The 27803-nt window shown below is 47.7% G+C and overlaps 1 protein-coding gene across 5 annotated transcripts in view; it reads left to right on the forward strand.

The window, feature by feature from the left end:
- The window catches only part of Rps6ka2 (ribosomal protein S6 kinase, polypeptide 2), a 214345-nt gene that overhangs the window by 69095 nt on the left and 117447 nt on the right, over window positions 1-27803 (forward strand). Inside the window, exon 1 of one of the 5 annotated variants that reach the window (XM_006523200.2) lies at window positions 12040-12378. The exons of 3 other annotated variants lie outside the window; for them this stretch is intronic. Coding sequence is in view for 1 of the 2 variants with exons in the window: in NM_011299.4 (NP_035429.1) it covers window positions 12280-12378 (99 nt within the window). In the remaining variant the exon portion in view is untranslated. Of the gene's footprint in view, window positions 1-12039; window positions 12379-27803 lie in introns of those variants that run through there. One more of the 5 variants, NM_011299.4, reaches the window with a different exon arrangement.

Here is a 27803-nt window from a genome sequence, read left to right on the forward strand (position 1 = left end):
GCCTGAGTTCTAAGCATTCACCTATGAGGGGCTCAGTTCACTAGAGAAATATCTGCCAGGAGACCTGGGGGTTCTGGGGCCCCATGGGAAGGGTTGATGTTGCAGAACAGGTCTTGTGGAGGATTTGGTGGCTCTTGTGGTGAGTGACCAGGTACCTCAGGAGCTGTGTGGGGGTAGCCGGATGTATATATCCCCAATCCCGGGAAGGCAGGGAGGAACCTGGCACGTCTGAGAAGGGGAAAGGGCTCCCTGGGGTTGGAGCCCAGGGAGCAAGGAAGGTGGGGTGAGATAAGCATGAGAGCCAGCAGTAACCTCCTCCCCGGCTGTACCTGGAGATTTCCACGGAGCCTGCAGAGGCTCAGCAGTCTTGTTAGAATTCGCTGAAAGAGAAGGAAGGAGACCTGGAGAGTGCTTTAAGGCGGGCGCCTCTGGTAGCTTCTTGATACCATGTGTGGCTGTAGTGGACACATGACCTCCGTCTGTGGGCCCTGTATGATCTGCCTAGACTAAGCTCTGTGCTAACTGTAGACACAGGGCAGGGACACATCCTGACTTGCTGTCCTCCACACCTCCGAGGCCACCCTTGACCTTTAATTCTCACAACGCTTCTGCTAAAACTAAGTTTTTGGATGTACCTTTGAATTGTCTTTCTTTAATTTTTAAGTTTATTTTGATTATTGTTTTTTATTATTTTCTCCCTTCTGCTCTCCCTGGGCTCATCCTCCTGGAATTCCCTTTTCCTTTATTTTTTAAGTTCTATGTTTAATTTTTTGCTTTCTAATAATCATAATTCACTAATCTCTCTAGCTGAACTATTTAATGATATAGTACCCCAGTCCTAACTTAATTATATGTTTTCAATGTCTTAAATCCAAGTAGTCTCTAATCTTCATTGTAATGTAGTATTTGATTCAAGGTTACTAAACATTTACCCTTTAAAGTTGCCAATGATAGCGAAGTTTCCTGGCTCATGTCTGCACTCCCAGAGCTCACAATCGCTGAGTGTTTGAGGCCAGTTTGGGCTACATAGTAAGATCCAGATCTTACTATCTCAGGAAATCCTGTCTCAGGAAAAAAAGCAAACAAAAATTGCTAACATATTAGCTATTTTTAGTTATGAAGCTAATTTCTGTGGTATGGCATGAAAAGTCAGTTCTTACAGTAGCGGTTGTTACTGTGACTATCTTCTAGAAAACTTACTAAAGCATGCTTTGGAGCCTACGGTATAACACAGACTTTTAAAAACACACGTGTACTTGAAAAGAATATATAATTCAACAGGACAGTATGTGTTGTACATGCTCACGAAATCAGCTTTTTAAAATGATTTAATTAGCCGGGCTTGGTGGCCCACGCCTTTAATCCCAGCACTTGGGAGGCAGAGGCAGGCAGATTTCTGAGTTCGAGGCCAGCCTGGTCTACAGAGTGAGTTCCAGAACAACCAGGACTAAACAGAGAAACCCTATCTCAAAAAACCAAAAAGAAAGAAAGAAAGAAAGAAAGAAAGAAAGAAAGAAAGAAAGAAAGAAAGAAAGAAAGGAAGGAAGGAAGGAAGGAAGGAAGGAAGGAAGGAAGAAAGAAAGAAAGAGATTTAATTATTCAAAATGTGGTGATATTTTTGTTATTTTCTTTTCATTTATTGAGGGAAGTGTTAACAATTTATTCAAATGATCATGGCTTGTTGGGATGGCTTTATTTTGTCCGAGTTTAGCCAGCGTCTTCTGAAGCTGTATTAACCAGCACACGTGTATTTGAGTGATTGTGTCTTCCCTGTGGCTAACTTTATCAGTGAGTAGTGACTGCTTTTGTGTGAGACTAATTCCTTGTCGCTTTTATTGCTAATTGAACGTTATGTCCTTTTTCCATACTCCTGTTTGAAATTTTCCATGTGTCTTGTTTTAGCAATCTCTCTATAGCTAAGTTCTACTACTTTAAACCAGTTTGACAGTCTGTCTTTTAACTGCAGAATCTGTCACATTAATATTGGTTGTAATTTTTAGTGTTTAAAAGAAGATATATATCTCCCACTTTTTAAAAATGTGAAATGTACAATTTAACCTTGCCTTTTTAACAAATTAATAATCAGCCTGGCATTGCTTGGACATTGTGGAAGGAATGTGAGTTTCCAGGATGAGAAGCAGGCGCTGCTCCACTCAAGGATCAGGCAGTGATAGGGCTGCATCCACGCCGTGCCCCTTGGGTCCTAACAGGGATGCTGGGCTCACACCAGGCTTAGGGGACATAGTAGTTTTGGGCACATGGTAGTTAGCGTACTCTTGTCCTAGAGAGAACTGTGACTTCATTTCTTCAGGCTGCATCCTGCATCCCGTCCGGGGAAATGGCTCGTGGGATGCAGAGGTACTCTGGGCAGTATCGGTAGACTCCTGATCACATCTTTCCTTCTTATCTGACTTCACTTCTTTTGCATTTTTTCTCACGTTACACTTTTGCTTTTTATCGGGGTTTACATTGGATCTATATTTTTATTGATTATTGTAGAAACTTGGACATGTGTACTTTCACCTGAAGTTATTTGGCCTCTTTATTCATCTCCAGAAAAAAATACAAAGAGAAGGCTTGAACTCAGATCACGGTCCTTCTGTGCCTTCTAATTTATCTTTTTAAATTACATTTATTTATTAATGTGTGTGTGAGCATGTGTATGTGTCGCCATTGGTGGGGGTTCACTCACTGAAAGGTGAGTGTGTAGAAGTCAGTTCTCATGAGGCCTGGTGATCAAACTTGAGTCGTCAGGCCTGGCAGCAAGCTCTTCCACCCACTGAGCAACCTTGCCAGCCCTGCCTGTGTTATTTTTTAAAACCAGGACTTCATTCTTAACTTGATTTACATAAACACATTATACAATATTTTAATTTCTGTCTATCTAGCTCTTATGTGGTTAGGATCACTCTTAAGATTTTTACTGGTTGCACACATCCTCATGTTGTTTCCCAGCAAATGTCTTCCTGGTTCATGAAAATTATTGCTTTTTCAGGGAGAGAATTTGATGGCGAAATTGTTTCTTCCATTTAATCTCTCTTTAGGCAAATCACTCCACTCTCTTAAACTCACAGCTCAGAGGGCTCAGAGGGTGTGGTCTCTGAGGTGGTGACTGGCTCCCTCACTGAGAACTCATTCATGGCCTAATCTGGCTTGTTTCCTGTTTGCCTGCTTTTGTTATCATGTGGGATTTAGGTGTGAGGTTCTTTCTGCTTAATCCTCCTTGGAATTATCAGACCTTTGTAAGTAAGACCATTGGTGGGTTTTTATTGGTTTTGAAACATCCTCACCTGCTGTCTTTCTTCTTTAGACAGAGTTTGACCTTTCTTTAGTCCTCTCTCACTGAAGACTGGGAGCTTAGGCCTACATGGCTGCCCTCCCTCGGCCTCAGCTCCTGTTGTCTTTGACACTCTGCCTGTATCAGCTCCAGCCTCTCCTTCACCAGCCTTTTCTAGGGCTTTCCTCAAACTGATGGCTTCCTTTTTTTTTTTTTTAATGTTTTAAGTTGATCTATTTATTTATCGGTTATAAACATAAATTATTATAGTTTTAGTCTTCAAGTTTTACTTCTTTTAACAAACATGCTTGGTCGTTTCACAACATCTACTGTCCTTGTAATTCTTTAAATTCCCCCAGAGGTGTCAGTGGAGCATATTCTGTGGGACTCTAATATAAATTCGTCCTCTTGTCACCTCCACTGACGCGTGGTCACAGGGAGTCTATCAGCTCAAGATCATGAGCTCATATGCTCTGGGGTTCTGTGTTTATCATGGCACGGGTGTGACGGGCACGTGTCCCACAAGCACATACATGCACTTCCGAGTAAGCATTACATGTTTCCCACCTGGACCTTTAGAAACAAGTGTTGTCATCTTTTGCTTCACTTTGGGAGATCAGCATCTCTCCTTGTTCTTTCTCGTTTCCAGGCATGGGCGTTTCCTTCAGAATGAGCCTATCCCCAGTTAGGGATGCTGTCTTTGGGATAGACTAACATCACCTCTTAGTTTGTGTGGTCCCTGGTGCTATCTCTGGATTCTTTGGGGAAACTTGACCTGTGGTAGGTAGCTATTCACGATGAACCTCAGGACCAGCTATGAGTCAAGAAGAGAGTCAAGAGGATCCTATGATGCTTGAATCATTATTTGCGTGTTTCCCAGAAAGACTGGACCTACAAATGTGGCTTGAGCATGTGGCTGAGAATCCCCCACTTTACCTCATCCCCAGCTCTGACCAGAGAGTGTGTGTGGGTGGGTGCCACCTCCTTCCACCTCGTGGCTTTCAGAACGTCTGTTTGCTCATCTTGTTCCTGCCATGCATGGATGTGTTCCCTGTTGTACTCTTGGTGCCTGTGAAATATTTTTAAATGATGAAGAGCTCTGTCAATAATAAAAAAAATCTATTAAGGAATTTACATTCTCTTTTGAAACGATTCCAGATTTTTTAGACCTTTCTATTATGAAAAGCTTTTCCCCTCTCTTTCAAGTTACAGGACCCTTCCTGCTATAGTTTCAACCTGGTTCCTGTTTCCTTCTAGCACCCCCACTCCCATTCAGGGTTCCTCTCTAATTCATGCCCAGACTTGGGGGTGAGAGAAAAAGTCCTTTTCTCTCAGTTAACGGATTGCCCTCCTCATATTGCTAGGCTAGGCGTCAGTCTTCACTGCAGAGAGTGAGATTCTTTCTGTGTGTTAGATTAAGATATTGCAGAGATAAAACACTATTTATTGTACACCAAAGCCCTTTATAGCAAGTGACTCTCTGGACATAACAGTAGAATATAGGCTTGGGTCGTTTAGTGTTGGCAAAAGATGTAGGCAAGGTCATAGCAAGCTGCAGACAAAACAGGGTACCAAGCAAGGACCCTACAGAGCCCATAGAATGGAGGGCAGAGACAAGGAAACCAGGAAGGGGGGCCTAGACAGAGACCAAGGACCTAGACAGAGACCATGGACCCTGGTAGCTCACCTTTGCAGATGATACCAACAGGCATGTGATAGAGCCTGTGTCCTTCAGGGGTGCCAACGGTGTTCTGAGGAGTGTCCCTTGTTTAGAAGTCCTGGGGAGCTGTGGGTGGTCCTGCTGGCTTGGTCAGTTTGGTGACAGGGTGTCAGGAGGTGGTAAGGTTGTATCCAGTGAACTGTATCTGGCAAAACTTGTGAGAGAGGGTTAGAATGGAGGGGTCTGAGAATGTTCGCAAGTACAGGTGACAGTCCTGAGGGACCTCTCAGATCTGAGTGGAGAGGTTGGAAAACTAGCCTTACTTCAGGAGTGGCTCAGTCAGATTCAGTGACAGGGCCCGGTAAAGACCACACAACTTAAACTCAGTTTCAGCAAAGGTTGTGTAACAGTCAGGGTTCTCTACAGCCACAGAACTTATGGGCAACCTCTATAGCAAGGGGATTTGTTGATGACTTGCAGACTGTAGTCCACCTCCCCAACAATGGTCAGCAGCAGCTGTGGATGGAAGTCCAAGGATCTAGCAGTTGCTCAGTCCCACAAGGCAAGCAGGCGAAGAGAGACTTTTCCTTCTTCCAATGTCCTTATGTAGGTCTCCAGCAGAAGGTGTGGCTCCGATTAAAGGTGTGTACCACCATGCTTGGATCTGGGACTTGCTTTGTTCCAGATGACCTTGAACTCCTTGCCTTAGTCTCCTGGGATTCATAGCCACTATGCCTCAAGATCTCCATGCCAGGATCCAGGTCAGAAATTTTTATCTCCCGGCCTCAAGATCAGGACCACAGGTCAGCCTTCCAATTCTGGATTGTGAACTATTCCAGATATAGTCAAGTTGACAACCAGGAATAGCCACTACAGGTTGGGTCATTTGATCTCAAAAGTATAGAAATGCAAATTAGGAGCCCCCCCCCCCATAAAACATGTGTATTTGTTCGTGACCTACCTTTTACCTGCTTCACTCTGTCTAACCCTCCTCTGATGAACAGCACACCTATGTTGGCCATATCTAGCTAGTGTCAAATGTCACATTTTCCTCCCGTGGTTTTAGATCTGATTAGTCACCCTTGTGGTTTCCTGTCTGTAATCACGCTTGCACATCTTGCTTTAATTTCCGTGGACATATTACATTTGGTCATCTTGTCATCTGCAGCAGACACCTCCCCTAGCTGAGTCACCACACATCTGATTCTGGGTCTGTTGCCTTGGACTGATGTGGGTTTCATTGTGATTTGTGGTTAGCTTGGTCCCAAGTCTGAGGGATTCTCTGCTACCTGGCTTTCTCTAGAATAGCAGTTCTCAACCTGTGGGTCATGACTCCACTGGGGATCAATTGACCTTTTCACAGGGGTTGCATGTTAGATATCCTGCATATTAGCCAGTGAAATGAGCCAATTCAAGCCAGATTAGATTATATTAAAGGCGGTTTTATTGGGAAGCTGCTCTCAGGTGAGTTTACTGCCCCAAGGAAGGAGGCCAGGGGAGTCCCCATGGGGAGAGAGGGGGAGGAGACAAAGATTGGCAGAGAGAGAAGAGTGAGACCAAAATGTCTGGATTATATAGGGAGGAGCCTCTGGGGAAGGGCAGCCCAGCCCCTGGCCTGGTGAGATCATGGCTGGGGGCAGGGAATGCCAGGTAGGGACTGAGGGATGCTGGGAGACCTTAGAGGCTCAGTCTGCTTTGATACATGAAATATGCACCTCAGTCCCTCATCCCAGGTTGGAAACAAAACACATATTAGATTTTTACATTACAATTTATAACAGAAGCTAAATTACAGTTATGAAGTAGCAATAAAATAATTTTATGATTGGGAGTCACCACAACTGTTTTAAAGGGTTGAGAACCACTGGGCTAGAGAATGTGTGTGTCTGTTTATATTGCGCACACGGGCACAGCTTGTCTGTTTTCTGCCTGAGTTTTTGTCAGTGGAGTCTTCACACAGATAGTGGAAAGGGCTGGATAGGCCACCAGTTCTTATATTTCTTATCTCCCCCATTATCTCCAGAACAAAGGCTACTGAGCTTCACACATGCAGGGACCAAGAAGCAAACCAGAGCTTGAGCCTGGTGCTGGAAAGGGTGGAAGGGGGATGCAGGAGGCCCAAGGGCCGTTTTATAGTGTGAGGAGTCGGGGCTCTGCTTTGTGGGTGAGGAGGTATCGGCCTATGAAATCTTCAGCAAGGAGTCCAGAACCACTCATATCTGACACAGAGCTCACTGCTCCCAGTGTGGTGTGGACAGGCGGTATGTTTTCAGGGTGGCCGAGGACAGCATCAGCTGTGTAGGGGTAATGTGGAAGGCTGAAGATGCTCTTGGTTGGATTTGCCAGGATGGGCTCCTCAAAGTCCCCATGTGCAAAGTCTGACCAAAGTCTGCCTTGGGAAGCTCTGCCCTCTTCCCTCCACACAGCACCTGCTATGTAAGCTCAGCAGACAGCATGGTCTTTGGGATTTTGGGTCTTTGGTACTTTCTGGCTCTTTAGCGTGTCTTCACTGTCAATCAGCCAACATGACCTTGTCTTCTGGGGTGAACACAGAGGCTGCCTCTTGCTTCTCAACTGAACCAGAAACTTTTTCTGAGGCCCCCAGGGCTTTCCCCACCATGCAGATATACCTTGTGAGCATAGCCTAGGCTACCTTTCCCCTGTGTCTCCAGGCTTGGCACTGGGTGGGGCACAGCCGCAATCAATGGAGACAGGATGATGACACTGCAGCTCCCAGTAGCAGCTGTCGCTCGCTCTTAGTCACCATGCTTCTTCTCCTTAAGTCACATTCAGATGTATGCAGGAGAGAACTGATTAATAATTTGGGAATCACAGAAATAAACTCCGAATACACAGGCGTTCACACAGAGGCAGCTGGGTCTTGGTATAACTACAATTGTTTTTTTGCGACCACGGGTCTTATTTAAATTTTGATTTCATTTTCCCCGTAGTTCAATTTCATTTTTAAATTGTCCCCATTAGTCCTTGGTTATTAGATATTATTTTCTACATCTTTAAGGACGCTCGATATTTAAGTGTGAAAGTCATCCCAAACCGTAACAAAAGGGCCTGCCCGGGCGGGAGTTGTGTTTTCCCCTCCCTTGGAAGTCGCAGGGGTTTGGTTTTCCACAGCCCAGTTACTTTGGATGGCACACAGGTGACACGGAAGCTGTGGTGTTGTAGGGAGCCATGGGAAGTTACCATGTGTGGAGGACAACGTGAAGTCAGAGCTTGGGATGACGTAGTGCCCAGGAGCTGCCCTCTGGCCTCCTACACTCCCTGCCTACGTTCTGGAACAATGTAACATATTCTCTGCCCAGACACTGTCACCCCCCCAGGTTGTCACAGAGCTCTTATAGAAATTGTTTCCACTTTCCAAGGATTTTCTACACTGTACCCCATTGTCAAGAAAACATCCTAAAGTGAAGATGTATTCCCGTGTGTACCATCCGCTGATTCTTATAATGTCTCCTTTGTTTGGGAAAAAAAAAATGTCTCTAACTGTCACTCCTTGAGCTCCTGCTTTGGCCACACACAGTGAGGCTAGGATCGCCAGTGTCTCCCACCCTAGGGTATAGGGTGCTCTTTTTCTTCATCCTTCTCTCTCCTTACCTGGTCTGAGAAGCTATGCTCCACCCCCTTTGCTCTTTCCACTTCCAGAGGGACCAGGAGTGCGCTAGTCTTTCTCAGACGCTGGCATGTGCCTCCAAGCCACAGACTACTGTGGTTCTCTGGAGAGAACACAGTGCTGAGGCACAAGACCAATCCATGTCCTGCCTGGGGGTGAATTCACATCGATGAATTCTGTCCTAAAGCTACGGCGAGTCACAATCCCACTGCATTTTCTCCCACAATAGTCTATCAGTATCACGGCCATTGAAATAACCTTAAACAATTTTCACAAAAATTTGGGCTTCATAACTGGACCTATCTAGATAAACCAACTGAGTTAATAATGAAAGCTCTGTTTAATATTTTCAAAATACTGTTCCTTCAGTTGAAGAAGAGAAAATTTAGTCAGTAGAGAGAGTTCTTTTTTTCCCCATGCAAATAGTTCTCAAAGAAGGTTGGCTGCAGAGTTGGTTGATGCAGCAGCTTAGCAGGATGCGTAGAGAACCTGCATTTCCTAGTGTTTATCCACATCATGTTTCACCCGACAGCTGGATCCCTCGTGCTCCCAGGATAGCTGCGAGGCTCTAAAATCACGCTAGCATCCAGAGACAGAAGAGCCCCCTCCTCTGCTCGGCTTCTCCTTTATGCTCTCACTCCGTGAATGGAATTGGTATACAATGGACTGGTTTCCCTTCCTTGGTATATGACAGGCTGTTTTTCCTTCTGTTCCAAAGCTCCTGGAATAATGACTCAGACTCAAAAAAATATTTGCACATACCTAGGCCACATAGCCAGGCTCATTCCCTGACTAGCTCATAACTTAACATAACCTACTTAAACTAATCCACATTCTGCCACATGACTGGTTACCTCTGCTCAGGTCCCATGCATCTGTTCTCCTCAATACCTCCAGCGACTCCTCCCATGCCTAGTTCTATCCCAGAATTCTTTCTGCCTTTTGGACCTTCTAATCTACCCTCTCTTGTAGGCCATAGTTTTTAATTGACAGGTAATGTATCCATACAACACACACGATACTCGATACTCTCTCTACATGTAATGGTTTCTCTTCCGTGTACTCTTCCTCCTCCCCCTCCCCCTCCTCCTATGTCACTGCTCTCTCTTGGCTTTCCTACACCATGAGTCATGAATCTTCTTCTACCTGTCTCTCCTAGTTGAGATGCACTGTTCATTTCTGCTTTTCCCTCAGGGTTGTGCACCCCCCACCCCCTTTCCCTCTTAGTTTCCTGAGCTGGGGACACACACAGGCATGTGAAGGTGTAGTCGACCAGTTGGCCAGTCTGCTTTCTTCTTATCTCCATGGGGCTTTACCTGGTTGTTTCTGAGGCATCGCCCTCCAGTCCTCTGCACTCCTGCTGTCTTAAGGGGAGGAAGGTTGCATTGGAAGCCAGTAGCTTGATGTGCGGCATTGACTATAGATGTGCCCTGACAAACTCCAGGGCAGGTGTAACATCCAGAGAGGGACTGGAAACACTAAAATCTTCAAAGAAGTTGCCTGGATTAGTAAACCTGTGCAGAGCAGCTCTGTGCTTTGCAGTGGGTTCCAGCTACCGAACTCCTTCTCCAGGTGAATGGCCTTCAGCTAAGTGCCAAAGCCACAGGAAGTCAGCCTGGTTCTAGGTAGACAGAGCTGATGCTGCGATGTTTTCCTCAGCTTGAGGCATTCTTACCTTCTCCCTAAATCTCCCTTCGGCTAACTACATCAGATTACTGCCTGGCTGTTGGCTGCAGCCCTCCTCCACCCTAGCTTTGAAATGTAGCTTGCATTGCTTGCTTTTGAGCTTCATATCCAGTGTTTTGGAGACTTTCTGCTCTCCAGATTTTCTTACTTAATTGCAAGCAATTTCAGAAGGGGTGAGCTTCTGAACCTAGTTAACTCAGGGGGTCCCCAAGTCTAGAAAAAGAGCCAAGATCAGCTTCCTGGGGGGGGTGATAGCAGAGTGATCAGGGAGACCACTAACGAATGTGAGCCAGAGGTCTCTGCCCTCAGCTCTCCAAGACCTTGCCAATTCAGGAGTCTTAGGAACCAATTCTCCATAGGAGTTTATGATTAGGTACTCTAATTGCTAAAGTCTCCTTGAAAAAGGACCAGGCCTTGCCCTCAGGCAGTGTAAAATAATAAACATTCCAAGAGTAGCCAAGAAGGTTTGCTTAGAGGACCCGATCTTAGCCCATTCTCCTGATTTCATCCTTAGAAGGCACCTCTGGGAGCTAAGACATCACGGGGAGAGATGCTGAGGTCAAGTCACAAGTCACAAGCCAGTGTACACTGTCTCTACTGAAGCTGCAAACCCTTACACTGCATGCAGCCTATCTCTGGAGCCCCACACCAGAGGGATAGCAGTTCCTAAAAGCCCGCTCTAGATGGGACTGACTCCTGCTCCAGGTGAAATTAGCCCTTTGATGTTTTATGTGACGTGGGTTTCCCAGCATGTTGGATCTTTTGATTCCTGTGTCCTTTATGACTACCACCAGTCTGGGTGGGAAAGTGTTGAGAACTGCCCGGTGGGCTGCATATCATGCAGGAGAGTGAATCTGTTTTCTCCAGTGGCCAAAGGAACTGGGCTTACCCTCAGCTCTTCTCTAATCTGCTTCTATTCTGCCACGGGGCATAAGACTTTATTAACCTCAGCCTTTCTTTTTGTGTGACTAGGAAGGATCATTTGGACTTAGGTTAAAGCAGGCTCTGATTGCTTCCTCAGACTGAGACTCAGGATGTTCCTGCTGCTGGCCCTGATAGTCATCTGTGAGGATAATTGTCTATAAATGGAGCCCGAGGTCACAGAGAGCGGATGTGAGCCTTTGTTCTCAGCTGCTGGCCCCGACCACGTGAGGCGTCCTCACCGAGAGGAGGAAGGCCGCTGACACTGCGAAGCAGGCGGGGTCCTCTCCCAATGATTCCCCAATAAGCAAGGAGTTGCAGGGACCAGCTGTAGGAGTGACCCGAGTGTAGTGCTTGTGGGCGCTTTTCTAGCATGCTAGGTCATTAAAGTTTTGCTTTGCAGAGAAATTCAAAATGCTAAGCGTGGAGTCCAAGTGGACAGAGGTGTTCGGAGAAGAACACAACAGCTCGGACAGAAGAGGCAGGGAGACAGGACAAGAGCAGCGTGCCTCAGGAGCGACTGATTAAGCTCACAACGGGCGTGGGCGCTGATTGGCGGCCGTGGCAGTGGGCAGGGCGATACTGCACCCCACTGTTCTCTGAGGGCAGGAGTTGTAGGAGAGGGAGGAGTAGGCAACGGCGCTGATTGGAGGCGTTCACGGGGACAACGCCCCTGGGCAGGATGGCTGGTGATAATTGGAGAGTACGGTGGTGGGCGGGGTGAGGGTGGGGCTGTCCGGAGTAGGTTTTCCGACTAAAGGGGAAAAGAGCTCTGGCTGCGGGCACTGATTGGTGGGTGGGCGTGTAGGCGTGGCGCAGCGTCGCACTCTGGTTGGTCGGAACGACGCTGGGTGTAGTCTATGGGCGGGGCAGGTTGCCGGGAGCTGGTACTCCTGGCCGGAGGCAAAGGCGCCGCGGGAGTGATCCAGGGACCCGGGCCCGGTGGCCGGTGCGGCCTGCCCTTTGTGCTTGCAGCCCGCATCCGCGCCGAGGGCCGCCGCGTCGGGCTCCCCGGCGCGCGTGCCCGCCAGCGCGCTGCCTAGCCTGGGATGTGCCGGGGATGCGCGCCCGCCGGCCCTGCGGCTCCTGGCAGCTGGGCGCGGGGCGATGGAGCTGAGCATGAAGAAGTTCACGGTGCGCAGGTTCTTCTCCGTGTACCTGCGCAAGAAGTCGCGCTCCAAGAGCTCCAGTCTGAGTCGCCTCGAGGTAAAGGCCCTCCCCGGGAGCGCGCAGGATGCGGGTCCCCGCTGCGCCTGGAGTGGGCATGTAGAGCCTCAGGGCGTGCGGCTACAGTCCAGTGCATCATCACCCCAGACCGGAGCCAGCTGTGGGAAGTTATTTGAAAACTGGTCCAGTTGTCATGAAAATCTATCAAATCGACTCCAAATGTTAGCACTTCATAACAACTGCAGAGAGCGAGTCCTTGCTGCGATTGAAGTTAACCTCAGTGAATTTCTTTCTAGTGCCCCTGTGTGCACAGGATTCGGGGTCACTCCTAGAGAGAGGCTTTAGAGGAGGGGTGCGGTCGGTGCAGCTGGGTTGCCGCGTGGTGTGGGAGTGCTTTGGGAGGCTACATGAGTCCTAAGTTTTGTAGCCTCTGGCGCCTGCCCGTTTTACCTTGAGTCTGGTACTGTGTGGATCAGGGTATTTGAGATCAGTGTAGAGTTGACCAAAGCAACTCAAGAGGGCTCTGTGCATTTTGGTGTTCCTAGGTGGTGGAGTGCCTGACGCAATTCCCCCGCAGCCCAGGCTTTGAGATAGATTGGCTCTGAAACCCGAGGGATGCCGGAAAATCTTGACCTTTGCAGGTCTCGCATCTTCCATGTCCAGTCGTCTGTGATTTTAACGGTGGCTTTCATTTCTGACTAACAACTAAACTATCCTCATCCCAGTGCTCAGACCACGTTGTTGATGAGTCCATAGAGAGCAAAACCGTGTGACCCGCTTTGCTAGTGAAGTGTGTAAGAGAAAGTTGACAACTAACCTAGAGATTTCATGGAACATTGATGTCCCTGCTTCAGTGCAGGCCCATATGGAATTGTGTGTGTGGTTAGAAAAAAATATCACAGATTTCATGTTGAATTGCTCTGTCTCAGCCTTAGTATGTTACACACAGGCAAAGGGCTCTGTGATGATCAAGAGACCTTTTAAGTCCGGGGACAGACTTAAAACCACCAGGGAACTGCTGTTGAAAAAGTTTCTGTTGCTAAATTCCAGCTCAGAATTGAATAGAGTAGAGCGGTTCTCAGAGAGCAAAGCACTGATTTTGGACAAACACAATTATCATTCTGGTAATGGAGAGGGGTATTTAAACTTAATGATGAGAGAAATTGAATAAAAGTTCATTTTTTTTTCTGGTATTCTGCAAAAATCTAGCTAACAGGAACAGAAATTACAGAAGTATTACCTTCCCACCAGATGTGTTTTTATCATCTATTTTCTCATAACGCCAAGTTTATTATGCTGTCCCTTGTCTCTGAGCTGTTGCTCTTGTCTCTTCGTCTCTGTGAGCAAACTCTATGTGCCATTTATAGAGGAGTTGGAGGGACCTGGGTGTTACAGAAGCCTGTGTGCTGATTCAGCAAGGAGAACTGAACTAGGCTGTGGAAAGGCCTCAAATACTGTGGTGAGCAAGATGCACATATGTTGGGGGCAGTAAAAGTAATTTTGTGTGTGTGTGTGTGTGTGTGTGAATAACATTCCTAAGACCTGTGTGTGTGTGAATAACATTCCTAAGACCCCTAGGATGTGGTATACTCTATAGATATGCAGAAGGTCACACTGATGGAAAAGGGGGCAGAGAGATGGCTCAGCAAGCGGTGCTGGCTACCAATCCGAACAACCTGGGTTCAATCCCCAGGGACTCACATGGTAAAAGGAGAAAACTGAATCCCACAAGTTGTCCTCTGACCTTCATATATGGCAGTGTGTTTCAGTTGTTCACACACACACACACACACACACACACACACACACACAATTTTGAAAGGTCCAGAAAGCAGTGTATTCTGTCAGTTAAGTTGAACACCCCCTGTGGATGCACGGCCTAGCTAAGGTGATCAGCTCAGATGCATAGATGTGTGCTTTACAAATGGCCCCTCAGTTTTCTACCATTTGGTGTCTGTGAAAACCCACTTAGTATATTCTTCTGTCCTTATTCTGTTTAGCATGGGGAAAGACCCTGAGAAATGAAGGGTCTGTTAAAAGCGTACCCACCTTTCTGTAGTGTTAAGAACCTGTGTGGGTTCAGGCTGTTTTTTGGACAACGCAGATTGTAATAATGCCAAAGAAGTTCTGGCCTCAGGACCACGTGTCACTGGCTCTGTCTGCTCGTCCTGTAAGTTTCTGACACTTTCACAGTTCGCCAGGTCCCTTTGCCTTCCTTGGTAGGTAGACAGCTGCTTATGGGCCAAGGAAGAGCACATCCCAAGCCTGTAAACTCAGCTGGAAGGTCTGATGCACTGTGAGGTTGAGAGAGGCCATAGAGAATTGAGCACTGTTGTGCCTCTCTGTTGGGACAGATAAAAAAAGTTCACCGTTCAGAAAGTCTTCATTGTTCTTTAAAAATTGTTCTTAGGATACACAGAAAAAGTAAACATCTTTGTTTTTTGCAACTTGAAGCCTAGTGGTATAAAGAGGAAACCAACAGCAAGTTTGACGCGGTGATATCTTTGTTAACTGTGACTTAACATTTGGTCTAAAATTTATTTTACTTTTAGAATACAATGTTTGATAAACCTGGGGCTGTGGAGACCAAGTTACCTAATATGTGTGGAAACATGTTGTGAATTTCAGCTTAAACTAAATCTCATTTAAATATTTCTGTCTGGTATTGGCATTGACCTAAGTGATCAGGCCAGGTGGGCCACTTGCGCAGATGTGTTCCAGAGACTGTTGAATCTGGGGCCATGTGCAGCCTTTGTGGCATGGCCTGAGGCCACAGCAGTGATGTGTTACCACTGCCTCATCCCAAGGTCCAGCTACAGATGAGGAAGTGGAGTCTAAGGAGGCCCCATCTCCTGTGTTGGTCTAAAGACTATCCCTCATGTAGGAGCAGGGCACTGCTGTTATCAATTCTAGCAGTTTCTGGCTTTGTAGCCATTGATGCATTTAGGCACACAGGAAGCCGTTGCCATTGTAAAAAGGTAATTACTCTACGAAATATTTTGGAATGTGCTTCATAGCCTAATTTCTTTTTTTTTTTTTTTCTCTTGAAAACCTTTTCTGGAAGCCAGACAATTTTAAGTGGATCTGACATGTGCACTCAATTAGATTCACACTCCCCCTTTCACTAGAGAGGCTATTAACCTCTGTAAGCCTCTTCTTTCTCGGCCACAATACAGAAATGATAGATGCTGTTGGGCTTAGTGAGTGACTATACGGAAAGACAAACTAGAGTCTGGATGATCAAACTGCTCAGTCACTGTTAGCGGATGAGACTGATAAAGATGTACGTGGGTTTATCAAGTGGCTTTCATATCACCAGTGTTTATCGACTGCGTGGCTCGTGTTGTCCCTGAGATAGAGGCCTTGTCTGGTAACTAGAAGCTCCCGTGCCCTTCCTGCCTGGCAGGGGGAAGGTCAGCTGCCCACAGGATAGGATGGCCATGTTTACTCAGATGGAGTTTCCATCTCCTGGCTTGGGTAAGTGCTCCTCTTATCACCGTGCCTGCCATGAGTCAGCTGCACTTATCCGCGGATCCATCACCCACGTGGGTCGATTAGTCCTGGCTGTTAGAGCACAGAGGTGCTCCAGTGTCCATTTTTCCACTCAGAGCTGAGGAGGAAGGCATCTGAAACCCCAGCAGAGACCCCAAAGGTGCGATCCATCGTAGGTGTATACTCCTGGTTTATGCTCTCTCCAGAGGTAGTAAAGGCTACCTTAATTGATGTAAAATGATGTTATCTGCTAAACGTGAGATCTCCTCTGTTGACTAAAGGTATTGATACGCAGAGTCAGCTTGCTGATGGAATAGCCTGTCGCTTGGTATTATCAAGACCAGGGAGATCTCTGATCTGTTATTTTAGCCATTTCATCCAAAACTGAGATGTCTACCGAATGATAGTCTGTGAGAAATAAGGAGTAAGAAGGGGATTTTCAGTGGTGATAAACTGTTGGGTGGCAGGATTCCATTTACTTCTTTGCTCCATTGTTTAGGTTTGAGGAAAAAAAAATCTTAGAATGGGTAACATGTACTGAGCTAAGCAATTAGCATATAAAACTATGACCTTTACCTCAAAGGAAATTAGTATCTAGAGACAGTGGCCAAGAAATCCACAGAAGCCTGCTCTTGGGGTGGGAGTCATGTGAACTTCTTAGATCAATGGTTTTGGGGGATTTACTTTAATCAGTTGCTGGTTTATTTGTCATGGCAAAGGTAACCAAAGGTTGTCTATGTTCATAGACTGGATCTTAGTTGCTCAACTCCTTTTAAGAAAAACATGGTGTCCCAATCACGGATGTTAAGAAAGCAGCTAGGGTCAAATGTCAACCACGCCCCCAGCTGTAGGTAGACACAGTTTTTATTCTTGGTGACCAATCGAGAAGTGCGTAAGTTCTTCTAGTTCAGATAGTTTACAGGAAAATAATTTCCAATTAAAATAATTTTCAAGTACTCACAGTGAATACCTAGGAAATTCTGTTATACTTGTTGTAGTAGGCTTTGACAGACAGACAGACAGAACTGCAGGCCACAAATCAGAGTGGTCACATTGGTAAAGGTCACTTGGCCATTTATCCTTTACTGCATTTCCTAGACACTATAGCTAATTCTTTCCCAGTGCTCACTGTGTCTGGGATATACCTTATCTTTGTAGCTCTCCCCCCCCCCCCACATACTTTCTTTCTTTACATCAAAGAAATTTATCAAAATAGTTTTGCTTACTCAAAAATACATGTAACTAAACTCTTGAGATTCTGCCAGTTCTCCTTTGGCTGTCTCCATGGTCACAGTGAGACCACAGGGTCACCATGGGGAGGCCACTGGGTGACTGAGGCCACTCAGTACAACTATTTGTTCCTTTTTCATGCATTCGGAAGTAGAAGACAGAACGAAGGGAACATCAAATAAAAGTCGGGACACCTTGATCCCTGATGTCCAGTTACTTGGGAGGTCTCTCTCTCTATATCAGATGTGATAGATGGGTGCTCCTTCCTCAGATATGGTGGGTGTATACTTGGTAGGAGAGGAAGACACCCTCTGAGGCAGCTTCCATAGCCTTGGCTGCAGGGAGGAAGCTGCAAGAGGAAGAAGTGGGAGGTGACCAGTGTTACTGCTGCAGTCCTGACCTTTGAATGCTGCAGTGGAGAGAGTGCCCCTCTGAGGTGGGGGAAGCTGAAGATGAGTTTATTCATGGGAGGTGGAGTTGGTATCTAGTTTAGCCAGAAGAAAATATAAATAAAATATATATTTAATAGTACACATATAAATATAAAACACATTTATTTTATATAATGTCTTATAAATAAAATATAAATAGAAAAATAAATATTATTTATATTTATATCATAATATACTTATAATTATATAAATTTATATTATATAATATATTATCAATATGACTCCCCCCCACCCCCCCACACCCCCCCCCCCCCCCGCCAACATTCTGTGCTGTTGAATAAGCAAGGCTCGAAGAATTTGCCGGGCACTGGTGGTGCACGCCTTTAATCCCAGCACTTGGGAGGCAGAGGCAGGCAGATTTCTGAGTTCAAGGCCAGACTGGTCTACTGAGTGAGTTCCAGGACAGCCAGGGCTCCACAGAGAAACCCTGTCTTGACACCCCCCCCCCCAAAAAAAAAAAAAGACTTGAAGAGTTCTCCAGAATGTTCTGTGCTTACTTAGTTATAGGGCTGTGGTTTGTTGTTTCTTTCTTGGCATTCTGTTTGTAGACACCTTTTCACTTATTAAAACTGTTGAGTTGACCATGGGGAAATTGCTAAGAAGTAAGCTTTTCAGCTCCTGGGTCAGATGCAGACGGATGCAGTGTCTGTATCTGATGCTCAGATATGGAAGGCACTGTTTATGCTTTCTGTTAAGTCAGTGAGGATGAAGCCATGGTAATGTGGCTGCCAATAAAACGAGGAACCTCCTCCCGGGGCTCAGCAGGTAACCGTGGAAGAGCTGCACTTGTGTGCTACTAGGCAGGCAAGGATGCTTTCTTTGCTTAGCTGGCGATTTGCATAGTTCCTTGAGGTCTGCTAAAAGACATAACAACAATATCACTCTGGTCATGGAGACCTGCTTAATCCCCAGCCACAGCTTGCAAAGGTCCCCAGACTCTGTCAGCAGCTGCACTTCCAGTGGTAGAGGAAGTTCTGCACCCCTGAGCCAGCTGTGTCCCTGTGAACGCCTGCTGGGAGCATGCCTACATCTCCCTGGCTAGCTGCCTGTCTACCTCACACTTCCTGTTTTCTTGCCTTTGGCTGGATCACTTCCTTAATCCTTTGGATTACCTGCCTCTTCAACTGCAAAAGACAGCCTGCTTTGTAGTGGTGGTACCTCAGGCCTCCAGAGGGCAGAGATGCATGACATAGGCCAACTAGGGAAGATCTGTATTGGCTATTCCGTGGGGCTATACCCAGATAATAGCCAGACCCTCTGTCCAGGGCTGGCATTATATAGTTCTTGCCAGCTTCCTCTGCGATCCCACTCTGGGTACACACTTGGCTCAGATTAATATTGTCACCAGAAAGCTGGCTTTCCTAGATTACAGTGTCCTTAGGATGAGGGTTTAGGGCTGGTGATACAGCTCACTTGGTAGAGAGCATCCAGACGGTCCTGAGCCTGTCCGTCTGTACCTCATAAAACTAGGTGTAACTCATGCCTGTAATCCCCATACTGTAATCACAGAAGGTAGGGGCAGGAGTTCAGGCTCATCCTTGGCTACATAGAGCTAAAGTTCCAGGCTGGGATGCATGACTCTGTCTCAAAAAGAAGGAGGTTTAGTATTTGTATCTGTCATCTATAATCTCTGTCTGTCTGTCTGTGTCCCCGCCCCCGCCCCCCCCCCCCAGTGTGTGTGTGTGTGTGTGTGTGTGTGTGTGTGAATGTATGTATGTGTGCGTGCGTCCAAGCTGAGGGATGGTGGCAAGGAGTGAAGCCTTGGCAGAAATGCACTAGCTTCCTGGGGAGAAAAGATGAAAATCCAGGAGATTAGGACATCAAAGTAGGGGAATAAGCAGGTCACTACTGGTTGGGACTGGGAAAGAGCCGAAGCCCACAGAAGGTCTGTGTGCCTCTGGGGTTTCCATCCTCACTCTGGCTTTAGCTAGACACTTGTCTGTGAAAATCTGGAACCTGCTGTGATGGGCAAGTGTTCTCCACTGCAAGATGGGGCTTCGTGGGATGGGCAGGACACCTCCTCCTGCCCGTGGATGGGTTATGCCTTTGTGTTTCACTTAGTAAGTGGGTAGCTGAGATTATAATAGAAAGAGAAGTGACTTCTGTTTGGGAATGGCTGTGGCGGGGGCTAGTCTGAGTGTTTGAGAACAGGATCGAGGGCCTTTCGGGAATGAAGGATGGAGGACAGCCTACTGTTGGTGTTGACATCTAGGCATCTTGTGGAGCATCAATGTCTTTATACGCACAAAGAGACAAGGGCGCTGCTTGTTAGGAAGCTGCCTGGCACAGCCCATGTGAGGGAAGTGGGATGGAATAATGGAGTGTAGTGTTCAGGAGGGACAGAGGAGCCCACAGGTAGGCTCTGAATGCTCTCAGGAGCCAGCAGACCCTCATTCAGGCTCATGTGGTCACTGGTAGCCAGAAGCTCCTTGTCAGAGCAGGAAACCCAGAAGAGCTGGTATGAGGTATCTCTCTCTGTAACTCACAACAGGCTTGCAGAGGTGCGCAGGGACCTTTGTAGCTGGTAAATGATTCTCCATTGCTTGGTTGACTTTGAAGCTAGTTGGAAGGGAAAAAAAAAAAAAAACAGACAAAACCAGAAGAAAATGTTTATTTTTTAGAACACCTTTAGCTTTTGAATTCCATTTAGTCAGTTGTCACGGTGGAACCCGGGAGAGATGGGCTACTGGACTGAAGGCAGCAATGGTGTTGCTAACCTTCGGTCTTCATCTCAGGGAGTCCCCGAATCAGCACAAGGCTGAGCATGCCTTATATTTATTTGTAAAATGTGGTGATGCAGAACACAGGAATGTTCATGCGTGACTCAATGGAGGGACTGCAGAACCTACCGCCAGAGGAAAGTGGATAAAGCTGTCTCACTTGAGGTTGGCATGCTCTATCTTGCTCTGTCCTTTGATAGTATGGTACTGTGGTCCTGATGGTGCCTGGCAAGGGTTGTACTTCAGAACAAACCTGTCATGGTCCTTGTGTATGTGGGGGAGAGGAGAAGAGGTAGCAGTCTGCAGTGAGCAAACACAACCTCTCACTACCCATGACTTTCACTTTTCTCCGTTACCCCTGTCCCTGTCTCAGCCTGGAGGGGATGCTACCCTCTGTCTAACCCATTCATCTTTCCTCTAAGATGGTCATGAGGACTCCATTGTGGGGGTGGCTTGTTCAGCTTGGCGGGCGTCTCCAGCATCCAGCCTGTACCAGGTACTCCTTGCAGCAGCCAAGGAGGCACCACGAGCTGCGTCAGGTGTGTGAAGACGCCTTCTGGACAGAAAGCGATTTGGTTGGCATGGTCCTAGTTTGGAAAGGAGTGTTACTGCTGAGTAGTTGGGTGGGACCTGGGTGGCAATGCTCAGTGATCCCCCACATCTGTGTCGGCCTTCTGTGTTGTGACACAAGTAGTAAGGATGCCAGTTGACTTTGGCGACCGATCACTCCACTTGAGTGTAGACTTCACCTCTGGGGTCCTTGCTGAAATACTTGATACTTGACTTCATCAAGGTCACCAGCAATAGCAGCTGAGCTCCAGTTCCTTCCACTGTTAAAATAGCACTCGCTGCCTTTGAGGAATCTATCAGAAGACAACAAAGCTGTCTGTGTAGCAGGCATGGTGGGTACCTCGTAAGGGCTAGTGAGGCGGGAGAGTAGGCTATGGTCAAACTCCGTCACTTCCTTCTAACCACGGATTCTAAACTCACACACCACAGCAGTGGTGCCATGCACATATGAGATACAGGATACGTGTCTTGCTTGATGGCACCCTTCTGTGGCTGGTCATTGTAAAGCCTCATCATTTAAGATCATCATTAGGTCATGTGGGAAGGACTGCATGTAGAGTGTAGTGTGGGCTGCCTGGGTACACACTGGGTCTTCCCAGTACAGTGGACATCTTCCATTTGCCCTTCAGAAAGTGTCAAAAAGCCATTCAGGCTGGCGTTGGAGGTCAGAAGCTAGCAGAGTAGGGGGTTCAGTGCCATCTCCGCTGCAGATGGAGCACCTGCTCACGACTGGCCATGGCTCTCCGGAGGCCATGGCTTCCCCAGGGCACTTTGGTGGGTCCTGGTGATCATCCAGGAGGGGATACAGCTGAGCAAGAAGCTGGAAGCACTTGTTGTCTCCGTCTGGAGCCTCCTCCCACCTTCTTCAAACCCAGTGTCCTCTATTGTCCCTCCCCGTTCAGGCAGAGGAGTATGTGAGCAACATCTTATAACCCCACTCCCACCCACTGCACATCTGGACAGGAAGGGCGTGACTTATGAACTTCATAGGTCAGTGTTTCTGTCCATCATGACTTTCATCCAGTTCTTGTCTCAGCTAAGAAGCAGGGGCGGCATGTCTGATGTATCGTCAGAAATCTCACAGTACTTTTCTGTCTTCTCTGTTTGTCACACATCCTCTTCCTCTCGGCTCCTCTCTCCTCTTGCAATCTCTGGATCACACATTTGCACATCAAGCCAATAGCAGGCTCCAGAGGGAAGAGCCTATGCTCTCCATGGTGTACATGAAAGGGTAGCAAGGTCCAGGCCCTGGTGAATGCCTGTTTCCCAGTTAGGTGGACCCACTGAGATGCCATGTTTGACCAAAGTTCTGAAATAAAGCCACAATGAACAATGCCACCATTTCCTGCTGGGACTTCCATGGCAGGAAGTAAAGTAGGAACAAGTTGGGGTCAGGATGCAAGGTGCACTCCAGCTGTAGAGCTACCCACCCCTCTCCAGCATTCCCTGGGGCCTTGCCAATGTCATGGGCTCAGAGTGTTACGGCTTTGGCAGATAGTGTGTATTCCTGGAGGGTGCACAAGGTGGTTATTGGTTGGCTCCCAAAGATAGTCACAGCCTCGTTCCTGGGACTGATAGATGTTATTGTGTCAGTCAGAGATGATTTTACAGGTGTAATTAGGTCGGGATCTTGAACAGGAAAATGATCCTGGACTCTCTGTGTAATACCCAGTGTCTCTCTAGAAGGAGACAGGGGAGACTCCACTTTGGGGGAGGAGCTGGGGCTACTGTGGTGGAGGAAGAGTGTAGTCATGAGGATGTTCCTAGTCTTCAGGAGGGAATATCCCTGCTACCAGCTGCAGGGCAATCAGGAGACCCTGGCCTCTGGCTCTATAGAGAGAGCACTGCATGCTGTGCTGATTATCACCCAGGCCATGGGTAACAGATGAACCTGTCAGTCCGATTTCACATCTTAGTGCCTTGCAAGATGGAGGTGGGTGTGACTCAAGCAGAGCAGTGTAGGTGAACGAGGTCTGGACAGGGTTGGCCTAAAAGGTGGAAGCTGCAGGCTCAGCCTGTCCAGAAGTGACCAGGCAGCACAGCTGTCCCAGGGGTCTCCTGTACCCTGGGGGCTGCAGTCTGTAAACAACACTGGATCTGATTTACTATCCGTGTGGTCCTGTGTGAGCAGAGGTCTCACTGAGGTCTCCCTCCAGGGTGAACAGGGGGGCAAGGACTCCACCATCATAGCCTTTATGCTCCATAGTGTTAGAGAAAACAGCCGGGTGTGTTTAGGAAACGTCACCCGCTCAAAAGGATCTAGGGAGAAATGTAAGCAGGGCAGGTGGACAAGCTGGGCGTGCCATTTAAGGAAACCTTCTGTGGATTCCTGACAGGGAGTCCTAGAGTGATCTGTCTCACCTGAAGACCAGCGTGCCTGGGAGGGCGTGCCTGGGTGTGTGGAGCTGGGGGTCTTTGAGAGATTTTGACTCCAAAAGCTATGACATATCTATATGGGAGCAATGGGAACCTCTGCCTTAAAAGATCCTCTGGGAACCAAGAGGTGGGGTGCTCAGTGGCGGAGCACATGCCAAGCCTTGCAAGCTTCAGTGTTCATGCCAGCACCAACTCCCTCTTCCTCCTTCTCCCCCCCTCTTCTCCTTCCCCTCCCTCACACCCCTCCCCCCAAGAATTAATAAGTGATTCTTAGGCAGGGAGAAGAGGTAGAGGAGAGGAGCTTAGTAACCAGCTCCAGGGGCTGTGTTTTGCTAGGCCTTGTGGGTAACTGAACATGCATATGACTGAAAGAGGAATCCAGGTGATTTCCTTGCCAGCCCAGTCCTGAGCTGGGAAGACAGCGCACGGGCGGGCGTAGTAAGCCAGGCGGGACTGTTTTCCTGACTCCCTCACTTCACCGTCTCACCGTCACACAAGGCTCTGCCATCTCTCTACTAAAGGCTACTGCACCCACCAAAGCAGCCACCCGATTGCATTGGTGGTGATGGCTTGTGAGCCGCAGGTTCACTCAAGGCGAGCAGACGCCCGCAGATGCACTTGGCACGAAGGAGTCGGGGCCAGGTCGAGACAGCTGTGCTTCTGGTTGGACGTCTGTCCTGGGGCCTTGGCAGGTGCACGGCATCCCGAGAGCCGACTTCAAGCGCAGCACACCATCCACGCTGGTTCAGTCTGCTCTGTGGGGTCTGCAACCTATGTCCAAGCTCACATCTTAAATAGTGATCCCCGAAAGTCCAGTGGAGGAGGAGGGAGGGCTGGAGAGGAGGAGACAAAGGAAGGAGAAGGAAAGGCAGAGAGGGAGCAAAGTGGAAGCAGAAGGCACGGAGGCTGCACACAGAGGCCTGCAGAGCAGGAAGAGTAAATGCTTTGTCCCAGCCTCTGAGGAACGGGACTCAACAGGGAAGGAAGTAGACGTTGGTACTGTGAAGCCACCGAGCCTCACTCTGCACACCTGCCTGCCCCAGAGTGGACAGCGGTGTTGCTCAGCGATGTGATGGGCAGGGTGCAATCAGAGTAGCTCCTCCCCTACGGGGAGCGTTGAGATGGAGGGACAGTGCTGCCTAACACCCACCTCCCATCCTGGCGTGAGCCTGCTGTGAGTGGGATGGCTCAGTTGCTTTCTTTAAGGGGCTGGGCTTTTCTCCTAGGAATAGCTGTGAATTCAGAACAAGTGGTGAGGAGAGGCAATGTCTATCACCTGTCAGTCCCTGTCTGTCACACCTGCCCACCTGAGGACTCTCAGTGGGGTCCCGAGATTACACAGTCAGCAGGTTCCCTCCTTATTTTTGCACTGGTCTGCTGAGTTGAGGTCTTGTTTATGGTCAAGGAAGAGTAAGAAATGTAGCTTAAAGCTATTAAATCTTTATAAATATAAGTGAATATTTTATGAACATGTATGTTCACATATATAGAGGCATGAACATATGTACACATATGTGTATAGCATGCGCTTGTATGTGTGTATGTATATATGTATGTATGTATGTATACACATGATATTTTCCTGCAGTGGCAGTTAGGACAAGATGGACCTGGAGACTTTGCTCAGAGGCTGCGGAGGGAGGAGGACACCTGGAGGCTAGGCTTGTACTTCTGTAGCCATCTGTGACCCATAGAGTCCCCAGCCTCAGCATGAAGCCACCAGTGTGAGGAGCAGTGTCATGGAGAGAAATGAGATCTCAGCCAGAGCCCGAAGTTCAGCTTGCTTTGGAGCACGTTGGTTATGTGATCCAAGGAACTCCTTTCCCAATTTAAGCCATGTTGACCTAGGTTTTCTCTGAGGAGACAAAGCCGTTCTAGCACGCGTGTATTTTCTCACGAATACCGTATAGGAACCCTAGGAAAGTGAGTACCTGTATGTCTGTCTCACATATGAAGAAACTCCATATCAAAGGTCAGGGCTTCTGACATCCTCTCATGGAATCAGGAGTCTGCTCTGTTGTCTTTGTCTAGGGTGTTGTCTTTAACTACAGTGACGTTTACTTGGAGATGAGCTGGCCAGCTTGACCACTTCTTTGTATGAGAGAGGCCTGCCATTGCCTGTTTTCTCTGCTTTGTTCATGTTTGTGTGAGCAAGAAGCTAACAGCAAAGGGAGGCAACGTGGGGCAGCGTGGGTGTGATGGGGATGTGGTGGGGTGTTCGGGAGATTGTGCAGGATTTCCAGCCCATTGCTTGTACCGCGGAGTGCTCGAGCCTGAATGTTTTTGAATGATTAGTTTATTGGGATAAGTGGGTGTGCATATAGTTAACAATGTTGAGCATGCTTTTAGAATTCTATGTGCTGTGTTCTGGTTTCCTGACACCCCCTCCTACCCCTACCCCTCAATCCCTGCTATTACAGTCCTCCCTCCCTGACTTCTGGTGGGATTTCCCTCAAGTTCACCTAATGTTTGGCTGTGTGTCTCTGTATCTGTCCCATCAGTTGCTGGAGGAAGTCTCTCTGATGACAACTAGGCTAGGCACCAATCTATGAGTATAGCAGAATATTGTCAGGAATCATTTCATTGATTTTTTTTTTTTTTTTTGAGTCAGTTGTGTTTGGTTCTGCCCTAGGTCTCTGAGCCATCCGGCTTCCTGTACCTGGTCATCCAGGCAGTGTCAGGCCTGGGCTACCTCTTGTGACTTGGGCTTCAGGTTAGGTAGATCAGCCATTGATGACCACTCCTACAAGCTCCGAGCCACCATTGCCCCAGAGCACCTTACAGGCTGAGCAGGCTGTGGGTGGAAGGAACATTGGTGTCCCAGTCCCACCGGGAAGCCTTGCCTGGTTATAGAAGATGGCTGGTTCAGGCTCTGTATCCTCCAATACTAGGAGTCCTCCTAGGGTCAGCCTCATAGGTTCCAGGAAGTTCCTGTTGCACTCGGTTTCCTTATCACCCCACCCCTGCCCCTCTATTCCTGTTCTCTCCCTCTCCCTCTCTCTCTTCACTGTCTTCCCTCCATCCCTCCCTCCCTCCCTCCCCAGCCAATCCCTCCTGTCTCCATGCCCACCCGCCCCCAGTCCACCTGCAAAATCTATTCTATTTCCTTTGTCCCCTGTAGTGTGCAGTGAGGGAGTGGATATCAGATGTCACTGATAGAATCAATGTCATAGAAGCACAGAAGTGTTCATGGCTTTCTTCTTGTGTGTGTGTGTGTGTGTGTGTGTGTGTGTGTGTGTGGTTTGGACTGGGGAGTGTATGTGCAGAGGCCAGAAGTCAATCTCAAGTGTGTTTCTCAGGAGCGCTGCTTGTTGAGATGGTCCCTCACTGAGACATAGGACAGCTGATTAGGTTAGCCTGGTTACCCACATTGAGCCCTAGTGACCTCCCAGCCCCAGTGTCTTGTCTCTTCAGTACTGGAATCTCAACCCACATCTGGCTTTTTGCTTGGTTTCCTGCCTCAGTGTCAGGTTCTCACACTTTACCAGCTGAGCCAGCCGCTAGCAGCCCGCACTTGCTTTCCCTGTGCCCTGTGGTCAAGGTTTTGCCGGGCACTGCTCTCTTTGACGGTGATCTTATTTTGATAAGTTACCAATATAGTGTTGTAGGAAAGGAAGCCAAGGCTTACAAGGAGGACTCCTGATGAATTTTGGACAGAAGCCATCTCTTCGTACCTGGGGAGGTGTCCACAAGCTTATGAAGAAACACACTTGAGTGTGTAGCAGAGTGAACTGTGTGGCCAGCTGTAGAGACTTTTGCCTGTGTTGTGCTTCGTGTGCTCTCTCAGGGCGTGTGCCTGCGATAGGCTAATGGTTCCTGGGCAGCTAATTACCTCAGAGCATTTAGATTCACTCTTCCTACCCTCTCGCCCCACACCGTTGTGTGGTTGGGTTATCTTTTTATTCGTGACAGGAACTGGAGATCCATTTTCAGTTACCTCCCAAAAGAGTGAAAAGAACACTTCCTGACTTCTATTTATGTGTTTGTTAGATGGCCCGGCACACTGTGCGTGCCTCCTGCTCACAGACAAAAGAACACAGTTTTGCTAACAAGCATTACTCTTTCTCACAAGAGAAAGACAATTGTGAAGAGATTGCAGTGTAGGGAAAAATGGGAACAAGGAAAGGAAAGAGTAGGAAGTTTCCAAAGTATGCAAACGTGAACAAGGGTCTCAAAGTTAACTATGTTTTCTTTATCTTGAAGTAAGCATAGAAGAATACTTTCTGAGTCCCTGGTGGGACAGATGCTGATCCAGTAGAGTGCCTCCGCTGAGAGCCTTAGGGCCTGAATGTGGGCCTCAGCACACACAACCAGATCTAGGTATGCTGGTGTATGTTGGCAATCCCAATGCCAAGAAAGAGGAAACACAGCCGGCCGTGGTGGTGCACACCTTTAATCCCAGCACATGGGAGGCAGAGGCAGGTAGATTGCTGAGTTGGAGGCCAGCCTGGTCTACAGAGTGAGTTCCAGGACAGCCAGGGCTACACAGAGAAACCCTGTCTCGAAAAACCAAAAAAAAAAAAAAACAAAAAAACAAAAATCAAAAAAAAAAAAAAAAAAAAAAGAAAAGAAAAGAAAAAAAAAAAAAAAGAAAAAGAAAAGATGGACAGGTGAAACACAGATT

This window comes from Mus musculus, chromosome 17 (genome assembly GCF_000001635.26).
Source record: "Mus musculus strain C57BL/6J chromosome 17, GRCm38.p6 C57BL/6J".
NCBI classification, from domain to species: Eukaryota; Metazoa; Chordata; class Mammalia; order Rodentia; family Muridae; genus Mus; species Mus musculus.